This window comes from Brachyistius frenatus, unplaced genomic scaffold (assembly GCF_029030835.1).
Source record: "Brachyistius frenatus isolate BFR_SWC_R1_liver_20210118 unplaced genomic scaffold, ASM2903083v1 Contig_133, whole genome shotgun sequence".
NCBI classification, from domain to species: domain Eukaryota; kingdom Metazoa; phylum Chordata; class Actinopteri; family Embiotocidae; genus Brachyistius; species Brachyistius frenatus.
This window is the reverse complement of record NW_027210732.1, coordinates 1,069,704-1,088,801: the sequence shown is the minus strand read 5'-3', so window position 1 is coordinate 1,088,801 and position 19,098 is coordinate 1,069,704. Positions and strand designations below refer to the sequence as shown.

Below are 19,098 nucleotides of genomic sequence, written 5' to 3'. Positions count from 1 at the left end.
TACCTGTGGAAGTTGCTTGAATATTTTAAATATAATTAAGTCTGGCACTTTTCAAATAATCTATTTCAATTAAGCAAGTATAGTATATAGTAAGTGAAGTATATTGTTTAAAATAAAAAAATAATGCTGCAGAATTCTAAGATTTTAAGTGAAACAAAATGTTAAGAAACATCAAATTTGTTAAGATCAAGGCAACAAAAATGTTGCTTCTTACTTTTAAGATGAAGTGTAATGATTATTCCTTCAAGATACAGTATTTTCCCCCATTTTGCGTTGCACTTTGATTTCAGAGAGAACAAAGGTTGGATATTACATGTTTTTCCTGCATTTGAATGCTATTTTAAATTCCTGATTTATTATAGCAGTGCTAGTTAAACCACTGTCAGGAGAGCAGGATGTTCTTTGCAGTAGTATCATAAAATCAGAAAACTATTGTTAAAGTAGTTCAGAACAGCAGTTTGTGCTGATTACACCTTGCATACTGAAAGGAGCCAGTGGCCGTGCTTGAAATCAATAGGAGGGATGTGGATTAAAAGGAGTCCATGTTTCACTGAGCATGTTGCATTTACTCTCGAAATCAGAGATGCTGACATTCTGAACAAGGCTCCTCCTTACTTGAGTCCCACTCCCTTTATCTGCAATTGACGCTGCTTTTCAACATGCATTTCTGAGCAAAGGCTGCGGCCTCTTCCACGGAAGTGAAGGGAGCGGCTCTGACACAACTGGACTCGAACGAGTGTTCCAGATGCTCTCCTGGTCAGATTCCAGGTGAACACGATGACATGAAGGGTATCTGTGTGCATTATGTATATGTCTGTGTGTGTGAGGGTGCGGGGGATGGGGACGTGCCTTAAGGGAAGTGGCATTACATCGTGTCCACACTGCATATCTACTTGTCAACCTGAGGAGGCCAAGGAGCACTCAGACAGCCTATGGAGGTTGGCCAGTACGCCCACGATGGCAGATGCCAGACACACGTGCATGAATACACTCACACACACACACACACACACAGCTTGACAAAAGACATCGCTCAGTGGATGCATGCTTAGCTGCACCGCGGCTTACAAATGTGCATTAAATGATTCATACACCTGTCACACACCCACATAGAGAGTATGGAATCTTGCTCTTAAAATACCAAGACATTTAAGGTGAAACATCATGTGAAATTATACATACACACAGCACACAAAGCACATCTAACCACACCAGATGTAACAGGAGAATAGTAAACATTTTTACCTTGTTGGTGAGTAACTGACACACTTGAGGGACATAATCAATTAGGCATCCTCCACTGGGAAAGGCTGGGATATGAAGTGCAGAGGAGCCTCCCAGAGCACTGATTGGAAACAAAAAAAGAAGACAAGAGTTAGTCTTAGTATTACGTGTAATATATATAATATGATAAAATATTGTATATATTTTAAAGCTATTTCAATTGTATTTTACGCTGTAACATATGTCTGTAGCTGTGCACGGCTCCAGAACCAATTCAGGACTGTGTACAACCGCTTGACTTGACTCCAAAACAAAACAAAACCAACATGAAACATGTTCTCATTTGCTGCTATGTACCTGAAATTGCGCAATTAATAAAAAAAAAAAGAAGAAGAAGGAAAAAAAAGAGCCAGTCATGCCTGTGGCATCCTCCTCATTCTCCTTCACTTGTTCAATCATTATTTTTGACATCCTCCTGATTTAATCCTGCAGCACAGCTCCATTAGTGATTAGTGCATGCTTGTTTAATCAGGAAATCTGCTGCTGCAGTTCTCCAGTGACTAACCAACAAGAGTAGTCACTCCCTCATTTTTTTTTTTTTTTTTTGATCTCGGGCAAAAACAGAGGGAATACCCTGAGGATGGGTTAAAGGTCTCAAGAAACTGCTTATTGGCTTTTAATGCTCATTTTAACACACAGGGAGAGAGAGAGGGGGGGGGGTTCTGCTGCTGCTGCTTTCTATTTTTATTACATTCTTCATTACAGTGGAGCGGTCACAGGACATCTAGAAATCTTGTCTAAAAGCAACGCTGAAGTGACCGTTTACCAGGTTAAGCATGGATGATGCATGTAAATTGCATACATCCTGCGGCATAATGTCAAAATGTCAATGACCACATATGCTGAGATTCTGGGCCTCGGGGCTTGTTTTTTAGTTGGTCAGAAATTCTATGATGTGAAAAGGTAAGAATGTAGAGATGCAACCTAACAGGGAGTCACAGATTACAATCATGATCCCATCAATTCCATCGCATCATCTATCTAAAAAAATTAAAAAAAAAAAAAAAAAATCGCTGTTCTGCTCACGCTGTTTAAAAATGTTGGTCACATTTTCTAATTGCTACCAGGTGACAGACACAGAAGTCCAGAGAATTGCACAAGTCTGAAAAATCCAATTCCAAAGAAAGGTTGTGGGAGTAGAGAGGAAGAAGGTGGAGCACCTCATGATGTGCTCGATGTCATCACCAAAAAAACACCAATATTACTGGAAAAATGAGGTTAGAAAAAGGTCAAAACAATGACTGGAGTCCTGGAATTTTCACACACACACACACACACACACACACACACACACACACACACACACACACACACACACACACACACACACACACACACACACACACACACACACACACACACACACACACACACACACACACACACTTGACCATGAGAGGTGTGTTTAGAATTACCAATAATTCTGACCACACATCACTTCATCATTTCACGTGAAATACTGATAATCTGAAGATAAAAAAAATTAGCCCAAGATAAAAGTCAGACATGTTACCAGCTTTTTGGAACTGATGCTCTGCTGAATATTAATAAGGCCCTATTCACAGAGAAGTAATGCATGTCATGAAGCCTTTTTCTTTGTCAAAATCCTTTTCTTGAGAACTCCAAAGCCACCATTTACAGTAGGCTTTGTGCACATAATTAGCATTAGCCTGTGCATTTTGCCGTGCACCAACAAATAGTCGATTGAAAATGGCTTACAGCGACGAGGAGAGAAGCCTTTGAAAAGGAAAATCTAGATGATGCCCATCTATCCTCCCACAGATCTAAGAATAGCTCTATATCATTCAGATGGAAATGCGGACAGAGCCACAAAATAGATGGTGGTGTGTTCCTCATTCATTTGTGTCAATGGCAGGCATCTGAACAAATGCGAGGCATTTTGGATTTCACTGGCTTTTCCCCTGCAATATTCACGTGAATTGAGCCTGGTTAGATATTGATCTCACGTACTCGTACTAACTACAAAGCCTTCCAACAATTCACAGTTTAATATTTGAGAAGTTCTGTAACAGTGGTTTAAAGCTGGTCGAATGAATATATCCCCTTAAGACATCAGGTCACTGTCTACACACAAACCAATCTAACATCCATTCAGCCTGTCAGTGGATTCAAATCTAAGACTTCATTGCTGTGAGGACGGCTAACGACTGCGCTACCTTTCAAGTTTAATTCATGAAATGAAAACTGACAACCCCTCAAGGCATAAGGGAGTATTCCAGGTTTAAAACTAACAACAGTTACAAGTATTAAGACCTGATTAAAAAGAACATGGCAATACACAGTGTGTGTGGATGAACACGCAGGTGGATTTTGTCCACCAGCGAGTATCCACGCATCGGGATCCCAAATCTTAATGGCAAAATGGATGTTCCCAATGGCTAATATCTGATTTAAAAGTAAACATTTAAAATGATTGTTGTTGTTTTTTGTTGTTTTTTTTTTTAGGATAGCTGCAGGGAACTTAATCTTGCTTTCACAAAATTCCCTGTGTTTTTGGAATTCCTTGTTTTGTCTTCAATTGAGGTGGAGATTATTAAAGTTAGCATAATAAAGCCAACAATAGCAACATAACGGGAAATAAGATGGGCGAAAACTGACTAAAATTATATTTGAAATGGATTATTTTCTGCCTCATAACTGTTCATTGTATTGTGGCGGAGGTAGCTTCTTCTCAGTTTCTGCTACAAGCAGCAAAGACCGGAAACATCACGACAGTCAATGAATGTGCAAGGCTCACATTAGCGACAGTTAGACACACAACTCACTGTCAAGTGAAAAAGACAACCTCAAAAATAAATTTATGCTGTAGACATGTTTCTACATTGCAAAGTCATTTTCTCTTATGACCCTTTTATCAGATTGGAGCTGACCCACCAGTTGGACACCCATGACATTCACTTACATTTGAGGGACCAACACGTGTTGTGTAACAGATTTTGAAAATCAAAGCAGCAGAGGCCCAGATGGCCGGACTTCTCAGTCCCTAGTGTGGGTCAGGCTCACAGTGGGTGCAACATTTCCTTTTTAAACATTCTTTTTGGGCATTTTGCCTTTTTTTTAGATTGGCGTAATAGAGACAGGGAAGTGACAGAGATCAGATCCTTGCTGTTGGCGGTATAGGTGCTCAGTGGATGCTACATTTTCCACAATGCAACTAGTTATCAGACACTCCCCACCCGGACATCAAACACCACATTCCCCGGTTGTAACACAGGCTTCCTGGTACAAGGTAATTGTCCACGAGTCTAAACTATGATAACATCATAAGGGTTCATTTCTCAAATCTGATAAAGCGCATGCAGAGCCACACTTAAAATAAACTGTTCCCAGGCTGAGTGGTTTTACTCCCCATGACAAGAACACTGACCTTTATGTGTAATATCAGTGGAGATCCCCTGGTGGGCTGAGACAACACTGACCAAAGTGATATGCTGTAAATGCCGAGATCAAAAGTGACTGATGGAAAATGATGTGCACGTTTTGGCGTCGTATCTACACGCATAAACACAAAGTAAAGATGTTTCGGTTTACAAAATAAAGACAACATGAAGTAGAATGGTCCTGGGTCTTTACCAACATTACCAGACTTCCAGGATTAGAGCTTCAGAGTGCTTCAGACTGAGCTTTGTGTGGGCGGGCTCACAATCTAGACATAATGGTGTTTTACTTTCCAAGTGGCACCCTGAAGAGTCGCCGCTTCTGTCTCCACTGGTGACACCGCTCTCAACACTGCCCACACATACTGCAGTCACCATGCAGACATGCTGCCTAACAAACCCTCTGAGCAATGCTGCAAGCTACTGTATGACATATTTACAGTAGACTACATGCACACGACATGCACACGTGAACACGCAGACACTCATGCCGTACAGTGACGGGGCTGCCTGTGACTTCATCAACCGGAGAGATTATCCTCTGTGACTCAGGTGGATGGTGACGAAGCTCAGTTTGTTTGTTTATGCCTGGTTGTGTGTGTGTGTGTGTGTGTGTGTGTGTGTGTGTGTGTGTGTGTGTGTGTGTGTGTGTGTGTGTGTGTGTGTGTGTGTGTGTGTGTGTGTGTGTGTGTGTGTGTGTGTGTGTGTGTGTGTGTGTGTGTGTGTGTGTGTGTGTGAGACAGCGTGAGAACAGATAAAGGCTCAATAGGAAAGAGAGCATCCATGATTCATTATCAAAGTCAAAGATAAGGCCAAGAACTGTTTGGAGATTCAAATGTGGTTCCAGAGCAGCAACATTTCCATTTTGATTGCCTTCTTCATTTCCTGAAGCCTGGGGGGGGGGTCCTCTGAGGCCCACATGAGTCTGCTTGTTGGCTGTTCGGACTAAATAACATTCTATTCTTCCGCTGTGACCTGACAAGGCACCTTTGGCCCACAGCAATAGAACTCCGTAACCTATCTCCGATGAGGTGACCGTCTTGGCATAACACTGCTGAATTTCTCTATTCATCCCCCTTTTGGATTAAAAAAAAAAAAAAAAAAAAAAGACAGATTAATATAAGCTTCAGGCACAACCATTATACATTTTCACGACTATATGATAAAGATAGGTGACAGGAAAACATTTCACGATTCACTCCTTCAACCAAGTACAATGTGGCAGAAGGGAGGGGTCAAATGATCACATGATCTCCACTTCCTGCCCCTGCAGGTTTTAAAGTTGAATGGACTGCACTGTGAGGCTCTTTAGAATTGGCCTCTCATTCACTAACCCTTTAAACAGAAAATACTTATGTGAAACACAACTGAGGTCTGCACGCGAGATAATTTATGCATTGTATGATGTACAAATTGTTCTTTTAGAGGACATTTTTGTTTGACATTTGAGATCGGGTGAAGCAGAAAACAAGAAATAATGAATATAGTTTGTGTTGTAGCCTAATTGAGAAACTTGATGTGTCTTTGTCCCAAAGCTGGAGGTATCAATGATGAAGGGTGAAGGTGAAGTCATAGTGGGATAATAAGTCCAAGCAAAGAAAACTATGGTCTTTTTGACTTGAAGGTCTGGAAAACCTATTAACTATGAGCGATGCACAATCTTCCAGCTAGAGACAGTTATATTAATCTGTGTTTTTGCTTTAGCTTTTCATTTGGAAAAACATGATGTCATCTACTTGTCATCTTCCTGCACGCACCATTCAGGATTTTGTAACAACTCAGTCACAGCCATAGACTGTATATAAAGATGGACAACATGACGAGAGATGGAGAGAACATGACTGAAGCCTGTGTACCGATCAAGACACTTCAGCCTTTAGTTTTGAGCCTGCAGCTGTCAAACAAAAAAATAAAATAAAGTACACCCCAAATAAAAAGTTTTCCCCACATGTGGTTTCTGTCACATCTTACTTCTTATCATACAGATGTTGGTTTGTGTGTTCAATATTCCGATCAGTTTGTTGGATGAACGACTTGATTCTGTAGAAAATGATGTCATCCAACAGTCCCGGATAAAATAGCGGCGGACGCACCCATTCAACAAACAGACATTTTGACTTGTCATTGATGGCTGCATTCCAGTTAGGGGAGGTGCTGGTTTTGTGCATGTTGGTTTACTGTCAGGGCATATTTACTGTTCTGCAATAAACTGTACTAACAGAGATTCTGAGCGATCGGGGAGACAGCTGCATTTCCCCCCCGGTTAGTTAAGTTTCTGTTTTAAAGCCCAACAGTGATTAGTAAGTTGATGCAAATGTTCTAGATCAGAAGCTAAGAACACAACCAATCTATGGCAAAAAAACAAAACGTTGCTAAACAGCTTGCAGTTACTAATTATTTTTTCAAATAATCATACAGCGAGAGCGTCCAAGACAAGATTGCAGTGGCTGGGGAACGGCTCACATACCGGGAAGGGATGTTGAGACAGGACCTCGATACCTCACCCTCAAACTCCCCCCCCTCCCCTCCACCTCCCAATCCTCCCCCTCAAGGTCACGACTGAGTAGACTCTGGTTGCAAATGACATTGGCAGCGCAAGAGGGTAGCTCTTATTTCCATCATATTTAGGCTTCACTTTGGTACAGTGGGAGGAAGTGGCGAAACGTCCTTCGATATAAACAGTCTTTAGTCAGAATCAGATTGTGGGGATGTTTATTTTTGCCAGACCACTGAAAATCCAATCTGACCGTATTATCACCCACACATCCTCGACTTTGCAGCGTTTAAGGCCATCATCATTAGATATTTATGTGTGACGGAGAGAGCCTCCGTCAGACATACAGTCTAATGACCTTAAAACAATTCAGGGAAGAAAACGGATGCTATTAAGTCTGTAACCTTTCTGTAACGTGCATTAATCTTACTCACTTTTAATAATACATCGCTCAAAACCTAATCTACTTTTGTGTACTTATTAATTCACTTTTTCTCTATTTTCTCTCCTGTACTCGTTTATGAATTGCTTTACAGGTAGGAATCACATAAATAATAGTTATGATTATTGTGTGTATGTTTGCATGTAGATGTACTGTATAACACCTTTATTATAAACAGCCACTATATTGCCAAATACATCTGTAAACTTGCATTCATGCTATTTTAATATTTTGGTCTCTTTACAGCTTTTTAATAAATGGTAAGATTTAAGTGTTTCGACCTTTGTGAAGGCATTTCTCAAAAAACACATCAGAGTGGACTCACCGTGGTGACGTAAGACGGGCCTGCATATACAGGCGGCCTGCTTGCAATAACAAAGCGGCATCACAAAAGTCCCTTCACGGACTTAAGAACCACATAATGCAGAAGTGTTCAAGGAGACAAGGAGGATGAAGAAGTGGAGGCGCGCTTTGAGCTGCTGAGAGTGTCTGCACTGACATCTTAGACTGTCAAGTGGGCTTGCCGGGTTAGTGCTGAATTTATTTGATCAGACTGACGATTTCTGACTGACAAGATGTTCACAAAACCTTGAAAAATATCTGATCAAAATGCAAAGATTTTCAAAGGCTATAAAACACCTCTACAGACCCTGGAGAAGGGACACACACAAACCGTACACCCACACAGGCACATGCACACACACACACACACACACACACACACACACACACACACACACACACACACACACACACACACACACACACACACACACACACACACACACACACACACACACACACACACACACACACACACACGAGCAGGCAGGAGAGCATGTGCATACACACACAGACACATGTACACACACACACACACACACACACACACACACACACACACACACACACACACACACACACACACACACACACACACACACACACACACACACACACACACACACACACACACACACACACACACACACCCAGGCACCCAAAGGCAAATGCAGATACACAAACATTAGTGCACTGCAGCCTAAAACTGTCTCTCTGTGTTGATTTTTCTGGGCTCCTAAATCTGGTTTGGGGGCAGAGACGGTGCCCACTCGATTCTTTTATGCAATGCAGCAGGTTTTCTGGGGGAAGGAGAGATGTATCCAACTCCTCTCATGGGCACAGTACAATCAGGTAAACGAGAAGTCAAAGTGAAAATGAAAAGAGCGATGAGTCTGGTTGTAAAACGGTTGGAGAAGGAGACACAAAACCAGAATGAAATGAAAGTCTTCGCAGATGCGTTGTTCTTAATGATTCTCAGAGCCGGATTAAACACTGAAATTGTGAAGCTGCGTCAGTTTCAATGTGATGATCACTGTCTTACCGCAGGTAACTGTTTGCAGGGCACAAACCCAGACTTGTTTGTATTGTTAAATTCAAAATGCAGGTTAAATTCTGATTGATTGTTTTTATTTGAGCTTTCTCGCAAATGATAAATGGATAATATATGTGTTTACATGCTTTAAAAGCTACCAGGTAGTCCGAGTCACAACCTCAAAAAAGTACTTAATATTTTTTCTACATATGTATATCACAGCCAGTGACATCATGTACAGAAGGGGAATTCTTTGAGCGAGCCTGTGGTAGTTACTCAGGTTTGTAGCTCTTACGTCAAAACATTTTCACTTTATTTTTAGTCTTATTCAAAGCAGCTAAAATCAATACTTGTATTTTAACAGTGGATCACATGATTGCTTGCGTTCTGTGAAAAGTGTAGCATCACCTGGCTCTGCAGGTCGCCTCACCGCTAACCAGCTTAATAAGAGCTTCCTGCTCCGTGGTCTGGTTTTGTCTGTAAACTGTGTGGCTGCTCTCATTAGCAGCGATTGTGGCTGCAGCAGCTCTTCTTAACAAACAGCCATAAAAAACAAAACAAAAAAAAAACACTGTACACTAAGAGAGCAGCACCAAAAGGCTGAGAGAAGTTGGTGACTAGCTGGTGAACACAGTGGAGCATTTAGTAGCAAGAGAAATATATTTTCATTTTCAACCTCGTGTTTTTCTCAATAATATGGCTCGTGCATTAATGCATTGTTTTTTTTGTTAAGAAATAAGTATATAAGAACAGCCAGTAAGTATCCCAGGATAGAGAGCCCTTCTTTAGTTAGCAAAATGGTTGTTGTAGGTGGCTTATTTCTGCCTTTTTCCCTTTTCAACCCTGTTTCTAAAACAATTGCGACGTTGTGTAAAATGTAAATAAAAACAGAATGCAATGATTTTCAAATAAAAAAAACCCCAACATATTTTACTTGAAAATAGACCAAAGATAACATGCCAAACATTTAAACTGAGAAATTGTGTTGTTTTATGAAACATATATGCTCATTTTGAATTTAATGCCAGCAACACGTTTCAAAAAAGTTGGGACAGAGTCAACTAAAGAATGGAAACGTTGCATACAGCTAAAAGAAACACCTGGTTGAACATCTCCCAACTAATTAGGTTAATTAGTTGGGAGATCGTTTAATCATTGCATTCTGTTTCTATTTACATTTTACAGTTTTATTTCCTTTTTTTGGAAACCGGTTGTAACTCAAAAAATAATTTATTGAATGATTCATGTAAAGATCGGGTTTTGTGGAAAGTTGCAGGGAACTAGCAGTTTGTGTGCCTTTATGTGTGACTCCTCACATTCTTGAATCTCTGCAACAGAGGTGGAGATTGCAAAGTTAAACGAACCCTAGAGCCGCAATATTCACATGAATTAACAATGATTAACAGGCACTTATATTCAGGCCATCTGGAGAACATCGACTGTCACGGACAAAGAAGATAAATGATGAAAAATGAAGTCAAAACTGTGTTACTCAAAGCCAAAGAAGGATACTGTAATCTATGTTATCTTTGCAGAAAATGTTTGATGCCTACTGTGAGAATGATGTTGGGAAGAAATCCACCGGGACAGATATGTTTGATCTGCTTCTTCAGAAAATCTCTGCATAAGCCAATGGCTGTTCATATCTTTCAATGGACTGTATATGTAGATGCATGCAGATACTCTCCCAGCCGGCCCACTTGATCCTCGTGACTGTACTACTGCCCTGCCTACTTACTCTTCAGTTGTACTGGGATACTTGACTCCTGCATTTTTAGGCCTGATCACACCATGACCTCCACTGTAACACAAGGAGATGATTTAGCTTGACAGCAAATTCATCACAAAGATGCCTTCAAAGCTCAGCTATTTTTTTACGCTCTCGAAAATGTCTACATCTATTTAACACTTAACAGCTAGTTTAAATGAGTGAGGGGGGAAACGCATAGGAGCTTCACAGCGTAACACCATGCCTTTCACAGTATATTTTCTTCTCGGCATTCCCTAAAACATTATATAAAAAAATGAACACTGCATCTTAAGCAGGTGCCTCTCTAAGCCGACAGAATAAAAGCGCTTTGACTTCTTCATAATCAATAATTTCGACAGAAAAAGAAGCAAATGTGAGAGGAGCCTATGCAACAGTCGACATGCGCTGTACATTATTGGTAAAAATGTGGGTGTGTGTTGGGGTATTTCAACATATTTTTTCCCCTTGCTGCTCTGTAAGACAGAAAATATTACAGTGATGGTCTGTTTGAAGATGGGAAGAAAACGGAGAGAGCAAGAAAGAGAGAGGAAGAGGGAATAGAGGTATAACACTGTAGCTCAGGGGGCTTACGAGTTTGCGTTCAGAGCTCTTAGATCCGAGCCCCTGCTGAAGGAGAGTAAAAGTGAGATATCAAACAACTCAGGAGTGATGGGAGAGAAGAGTAGAGAGGTGGAGGAAAGAGAAAATAAGAGAGAGGGAAAAGCTCTCCTTTCCCCTGTGTTGTGCGTTTTTTGTTTTTTTTTCCTCGCTGCGTTTCAGTCGAGTGAGGGACGACCTTGCTGGGTAGAGCACAGCGCTTCTCTCTCTTTTAAGTCCCACTCACTCTCTTGGTTCCCTTTGAGGATCAGCCAGAGGGATCAGCAGAGGAGAGAGAGTGATAGAAAAGCGAAGAAAGACGGAGGGAGAAGAGACAAGCGGCAGACATGTGAAAAACAAGAAGGGGTGGGGGGTGTAAAGACATCTGACCGACAAACTTGAAAAAGTAGTGAATTACAAAATGGATGGACAGGACAGCAATGGAGGGCACGACAGAGTCACGGATGGAGGATGAAGGGACCATAAATGAGAAAATGAGATAATGATGGAAAGGCAGGTACACATTGAGCCGATGTAGCTGATGGGACAGACTGTACCGACACTGAAACCCAGCAGTGCCAAAATCACAGTCGACATGATGCTCACAGACGCAATGTTCACCATTTCATAAAATCAGGACTGATTTAAACATTTTCCGAAGATGTCTTAGTGTTACTTTTTATTAATTAACTTTAGTTAGATATAGAGTTAAATTATATATAACTGGCTGACTCCTTAGCTAATACAGTGAGTTTCTTTGGATGTATAAACCATCCACACACTAGTTGGTCTTCTGCTGGCCCAAGGTCCTGCTCAACCAGTGTTGGTGCGGAATTGAACCATATCAGCCATTACCACAGCACCTTAAGTGTGTTAAATCAACCGGGACTAAATCGTTACTCAGTCCCTTCAGGAATTCACAGGTTTTTTTTCCATTGCTTTTTTCTCAACAATTGTGATGCAATTTGCAATTTTTCATGTGATTATTTTGAAGTAAACTTGCGGTAATTATCAAAATTGCAAGTCAAGGAAAAAAGTGTCATATTGGAAGAAACATATAAAATTTTCCATTTATTTAGTGCCAAATCAGATCATTTCAGGGCTCTTAAAACAATAGGGTCCTTAAAGCAGAATCTTTCAACATTATTTAGAGACCCAACAATTCAACAATTCCCACATTAGCGAAAGTTGAAAGGAAAAACTCCCTTTTAACAGGAATAAAATCATCACTTATGATATTTAAGCATACTGCACATCACAGAAAGGAGATTCTCATCTTTTTTCATTTTCTGAACATAAAGAACCATGGGCTCAAAGTTACAAAAGTCATAAAAGCACCAGAGCTTCGCAAAACAAACGACCTGCGACTTCAACATAAAATACACAGGCTACATTTTCTGTGACTTAAATTTGAGTGCTTTAAAACCTTTTGTAAATTCAACAGAGACACAAAACCCAAGAGTAATTTACAACTGTAATAAAACCCATGTCATTTAATACACACTGTATGATTAGACTGATACAAGGAAGTGCAATAATTGGGAGCCTGATTCTCATGAGAAGACCATATTTACTTTATTTTCCAGTCATTTGGCATGATGTTTGTTTTGATGATGAGAAAAGAGCCTTGCTATCTGTAAATGAGGAAATATCTTAATAAAAAACAAAGTTTTGTTTGTCAAGGCTAAGTTCAACCATGATACCTTCACCAGAGCCTCTATTCCTTTATTTAGGAGAAATCATGAGAATTATGCAGAACTTCAAGCTCCTGCAAATATTGCGGAGATTACATTTACATTAATTAATACAATCCCAAAATTTCAATCTCCTGGAGGGACTGGTGCAAGATTACAGTGGAATTAAATGCATCCCCTGGGTCATTGTCAGCAAAAGACAATATATCTTACACTGTGTAATTCACTCATTTGATTTGATTCATATTTTCATTAGACTTCTGGACATGCCTCAAATCACATGTCTTTAAATTCTTCTATTGGTCCAATTGATCAGAGTATTGTTCTTTTTTCCAGTTTATTGTCATGTTTGCAGTGTCGGCTCATTGTTACAAAATTAAAAACAGATTCAGTAATGAAGATGTTTTGGTAAAAGCAGCATTTTTCTGCAAACAGAGATAGCGGAAGCTACTGATGAGGGATTCGTTTTTGTGCCATTCACACATCATTTACAAACAGACGAGGACTGAGTGAGCTTGCACAGCACAATGCTCAAAATATGTCCAATTAGTCCCAAGATAAGTTGGAGGACTGATGGGAGAATCTCACGTCATTATCTTCAACTGTTTTGACCAGGCATTTATACAAGTGGTTTTCAAGAATAAATGATCAAAAGCCAGAAGATCTCAAAAACACACACACTCACTAAAATAAAAAATAAAAAGATGAATGTGATTAATGTGTTGACTAATTTGGATTTAGTCGGTGTCACTCTATGACAGTTATACTTTATACAGGTATAAAAAGTATGAATACAAGTAAGCATACTTTTCTTACATATTTTTGTGTGTTTGTTATTGTTGTTAAAACATTGTGAAAAGGTTACAAGCAATATCATTTTAATGGGTTAATCTGCCTTGTGGCCAGAGGTATGTAATAGTGTTTGCAAAATGAACAATGTATTTAAGCACTAAGGAGAGAAGGAAGGGGAGGGGGGATGGTTAAAAACCAGGAAAAGTGAGTTACGAGTAAGACGAGTCGGCAGTAGCGGGTGTAATGGAGTGACGGATGATTATGTGGACGGATGGAGAGTGACGGCAAAGACACCAAAAATATATATATTTTTTTTAAATGATGGGATGATTAAAAATAATGACAGAAAGAGTGCAGACTTCTAGAGAAGCCTGGAATATTTTGACACTGAATAGATGCAGTTGATAAGACACCTTGTACCAACACTGAACTCCAGCAGTGCCAAAACCAGAGCTGAGCCAGTCTCTGGAGCTGTCAGCTGCTATATTCACCGTTTGATAAAATTAGCACTGATTTAAACAATTTTCAAATTCGTTTTGATGTGAATTCCATCTTGACATTATATTATAAAATAATACAAATGTCTGCTAGAATGGATTAATACAAATCCTTTGAATGTTGCTGCCTATCAAAGGCTTGCTAGAAAAAAACATGGAGATGTGCAGGCACACGGCAACAAATGGGTTTTTCTCTTCACTGGAGCCAATGCAGAGATAATGGGCATCTACACAAGGCCAAGGAATAACAAGTGAGGTCAGTGAGGACACGGAGGAAAAAGTAACAGGGTAACAGATCTGCATAAACACACGTACAGCGAAGGGCCGGCTCGCACAATTCGACATGCTAAATTAAATAGCATCCACGAAGAACACAACACAAATTCCCTCATGCGCAAACTCGCACACACATGCAGTCGGTTTTCTTCAAACAACGGTGAAGAAGACATACATTTTTTGCCCTGGGTCATGAATTAACACACTCCCACACAGCTGACAAAAAGGTGCACAAAAACATGTAGCAGAGCATATTCATGGATGGCCTTGATACGCATATGTGCAAATATCTCAAGACAAAGAGAAGGCAACAATAAGCAGGAGATGAAGGGTGGTAAATGAGAGCTTGGCTCAGCGTGGCACTGTTATGCCTCTGCATTTGGTTTCTTGGAGGGTTTACATGAGGAGGGTTTGTTTCATAGCCTCTCCTCCTCTATGTGAACCCCCCCCGCTGCTCCGCCGGCAACCAGCCCTCTCCATCCACAGTGCTGTAGCTCCCCACTTCCCCACTCTCCACTCTGCTGCCTTTAGCCTCCTTCTGTCTGTTCTCCTCATGCGACTGGCAGAGGAGAGGAGCCTCTAACACCACTGCAACAGCTTCAGTCTGGTCCGGAGCAGTGGTAAGGTCAGTCGTTCTCACATACACAAGCGCACACAGCTTCGGCCGTAAAGCAGGCCGACATATGCGACGAACACAGATATCTCCGCAGCCTGAAGTGTTCTGTAATTCAGACACCTCGACGGCGCTCACGATGAAAGCCTCTTCATCCGAGTGGATTTTCTATGCGGGAAAGCGTCGATCAAAACAGCACTTAAACAAGGCAAAATAATATGGTCAAGAATGCGCAGCACATGAAAGCCGCGTCATCCTTGAACTCAATGCTTTAACGCGGCTGTAAAAACGTTTCAGAAAGTTGTGCTGCATCAAGGTGAGGAGAATGATTCCTTTTCGAGATGACATCGCACTCTCTCCCATACTAATGCCTGGGTATGCTCTTGTACAGGCACAGCATGGAATAAATGAGGAGTACTGCATCTAGGGCAGGCAGCAGGTAGGTGACCTTTGTTTTTTTCTGTGTTTAGTAATTAGAGTATTTGGTTTCAGTTGCTGCATAGTTCTACTCATTTTAACCAAATGGGGAGGAGGAGTGTCTGCGTGTGCATGTATCTGGTGATTTAGCGGGAATGTAGAAGGAAAATCACAATTTATCACAAGATAATGATTCTTTCTTCCAGATTTGTTTCAATATACGTTTGTCGCACTCATTTACCTGATAAAAAAGGAAACGCAACAAAAAATAAGAGGCATTAGTTGCAATCACGAAGGTCTGAGGTTTGTACCTGTTGCACGTGAATGGAGCTCAGCACGGTGATGTGCACGGAGCAGGTTGCAGCTATAACCTTCGTGAGTAAGTACTCCAAGTTATGTGTGTTACAAGCGTTTTTGTGACCACTGCCACACACACATCTGCGATTTTCTCTGCGATTGGACTCGAGAAGAGAGCATCAAATTTGGTAAAACTTGGGAAATCGCAAACGGAGAGCTTCAGAAAGCCGACAACAATGCAGCAATGCAGGTGGGCAGGTGTCCAGACAGGAGCAGCGCCGGGTGAGCTTTCTTTGACATTCCTCTGTCACCACCAGGTTCCACCATGACGCTCCGCGGCAACTGAGGGAAAACATTCAGTTCAGACCTGAACTGTGGCGCAAAATCAATCGGGTTCTCTCCAACGTGACAACCCCTGTGCTCATACTTTGTTTAAAAGTGCTGGTTTCTCGCTCTCCACAACAACAATCGTTGCTTCCTACGAGCTCCCTACTTATCAGACTTGTCTCCTTGCGACTTCTTTCTGTTCCTCAAAAATGCAACCGAACAATTTTGATGTGTGCTCCCTTGCTCAAGTTTCAGGTCCGCTGTGATGCCGGGAACATACCAACCAACATATGCAACAGACGTGCTGACGTTGATCTGGTGACGCAACTTGGAATACTTAAAAACAGACTATTTGTGCCGCTCTATGTGGTGTAACGCTGCGTTGTCAGGGCTTGTTTTGATAGCAAAAGTAGAGGCTTTAAAAATGTCGGTTCAGAAAACAATGTGTGACATCACAGCGGCTTGACACTCGGTTTAGTGCAGCTGATGTCCGTCATAAAAAGGCCTCAGTTTTGTTGTGTTTTAGAAATAAGATCGCCTAGAGGTATGAATCCAGATTGTGTTGTTAATACGATTAATTGTGCAGCCCTACTGGATAGTGAGAGAAAAGTGGAGACACAGGTCACTGCAAAGGCAAATAAGGTAAGAAAAAGCAGGGGAGGAATGATATTAGTAAAATAAAACAGAGGAGTCACAGAAGAACATGGAAGATGAGGGAGAAAAAGGAACATGTTGAGACAGGAGGATATGAGCGAGAGAGAGAGAGAGAGAGAGAGAGAGAGAGAGAGAGAGAGAGAGAGAGAGAGAGAGAGAGAGAGAGAGAGAGAGAGAGAGAGAGAGAGAGAGAGAGAGAGAGAGAGAGAGAGAGAGAGGGGTGGTGCTGGGGGAGCAGAGGTCTCTTAACCTGGTGCGACGGGGCGTGCGCTTGTAAATAAACATCAGCCTGAGATTATTCCGAGCACGGGAGCCCAGACCGTGGAGCCCTGAGGTCAGAGTGGGCCCATACCTGGCTCTCTCTCTCTCTCTCTCTCTCTAAAACACACACACACACACACACACACACACACACACACACACACACACACACACACACACACACACACACACACACACACACACACACACACACACACACACACACACACACACATGCATCCACACCTACAAAGACTTTGTGTTGAGAGCAGAACCTATTCAAATACTGGTGCATGCACACAAACACATGAAAACAGACATATACTTTTGGTATATGAAAACCCACATGCACGCATTCAAATACACACTCCTCGGCACATGCAGACAGACACACACACACACACACACACACACACACACACACACACACACACACACACACACACACACACACACACACACACACACACACACACACACACACACACACACACACACACACACACACACACAAATATAAACTGACAAATGCACACACACACACTAAATCCAGCAAGACAACAATAAAAAAAAAAATTCAACAAAGAGAATGTGCATACTGCTGCAGTACCCACACGGTGCCCACAGATTCTCTGAAAAACTCTGCGCGCACACACACGTATGCGTGCACACACACACATGCACACACGCATGCACACGCACACACACACACACACACACACACACACAGTTAACACCCCAGATGTCTGCCGACATTCAGTCATCCCTAGCTCAGACGCTGTGTGTCATCCATCTCATTTTTTGTTCTTCCCTTATTGTTTCGGAGAAAGCGACTGATGAGTCCAGACTGGGATGCAGGATTATTCACGGTGACATAATACGTCGCTAGATTCACCGCACATTCCCGTTAATCCGCAGACTATATCCTGCATCCTCGAAATCAAAAGCAGTGCAGCGTGCGTCCTCGCCAACTCTGGCTGACCCTCCTTGTGGGTTTTCAAGGTATCTTTCCTTCATAAGTCACTCAGTATGATAAACTAGGAGACTTTTGTTAAAAGTAAATAACCTTTTGAACACCACTATGAATAAAGCTCTTAAGTGCTAAAGCAGCTGAGGAACCGACATCACCCTCCCATTGATTGTCAAGTTCAGCTGAATCATGGTCGTTTTGGGGTCAGAGGTCTTTAAACTGGCTGTCCTGCAATCGCTATCTCCATCAAAACATACACTTTACTGAGTCAACTGCTAAACGACCATTGACTGATTGATAAATGTACTCACTGTTCGATGCTGGGGGAAAGGTACAGTTTAGGGAAGACTTGGGTCGCCTCAGCGTCCTCAAAGCTCACAGACAGAAGGGCCACATCCTCTCCAGGGTCCAGAGCTGTGTCCTTAGAGAGAGAGAAAAAAAAAGCCAGGTTATTAAAGTTATTCATTGGATAGACTATCAACAATTAACACACCATTTAAACAGGGACTCATTAACATAGCCTCGGACTGGTATTGCTACTTTTTTTTTTTTTTTTTTTTTAAACTCACGCCAAGTCTAACACATCTCTTGTTTTGTGTCTCTTTCTCTTGACAACTATGAGATGGATTGGTATGAAATTTGGTACAGACCTCCATCTCACCCCTCAGGTAGATTTAAAACATTGATGACCACTCTAACTTTTGATTTAGGCTGTGTATGCAAGAAGGTAACCATTTCGCTGAATAGAAAACTATACTGAGCATATCTAAATGAGACTTTTTTGTCAAATAAAATGTGTAAAAGCTAAACGTTGACAGATTCGATAAGAGATTTAACGGGGTTCAGATTCAATGCTGAATTCTGATTCTGAAGAAAAAAAAAAATCACAACCCTGGGGATCACATTTCTAACAGTGCACAACAAGTGTGCAAGACCCAAAATATTGAAGGAGATAGAAGA

The 19,098-nt window shown here is 41.3% G+C and overlaps 1 protein-coding gene across 1 annotated transcript in view; it reads right to left on the bottom strand.

The window, feature by feature from the left end:
* The window catches only part of babam2 (BRISC and BRCA1 A complex member 2), a 77,733-nt gene that overhangs the window by 9,697 nt on the left and 48,938 nt on the right, over positions 1-19,098 (bottom strand). Inside the window, exons 6-7 of the mRNA XM_069714668.1 lie at positions 18,450-18,559; positions 1,246-1,345 (exon numbers count right to left, since the gene is read on the bottom strand). Of these exons, the coding sequence (XP_069570769.1) occupies positions 1,246-1,345; positions 18,450-18,559 (210 nt within the window). The remainder of the gene's footprint in view (positions 1-1,245; positions 1,346-18,449; positions 18,560-19,098) is intronic.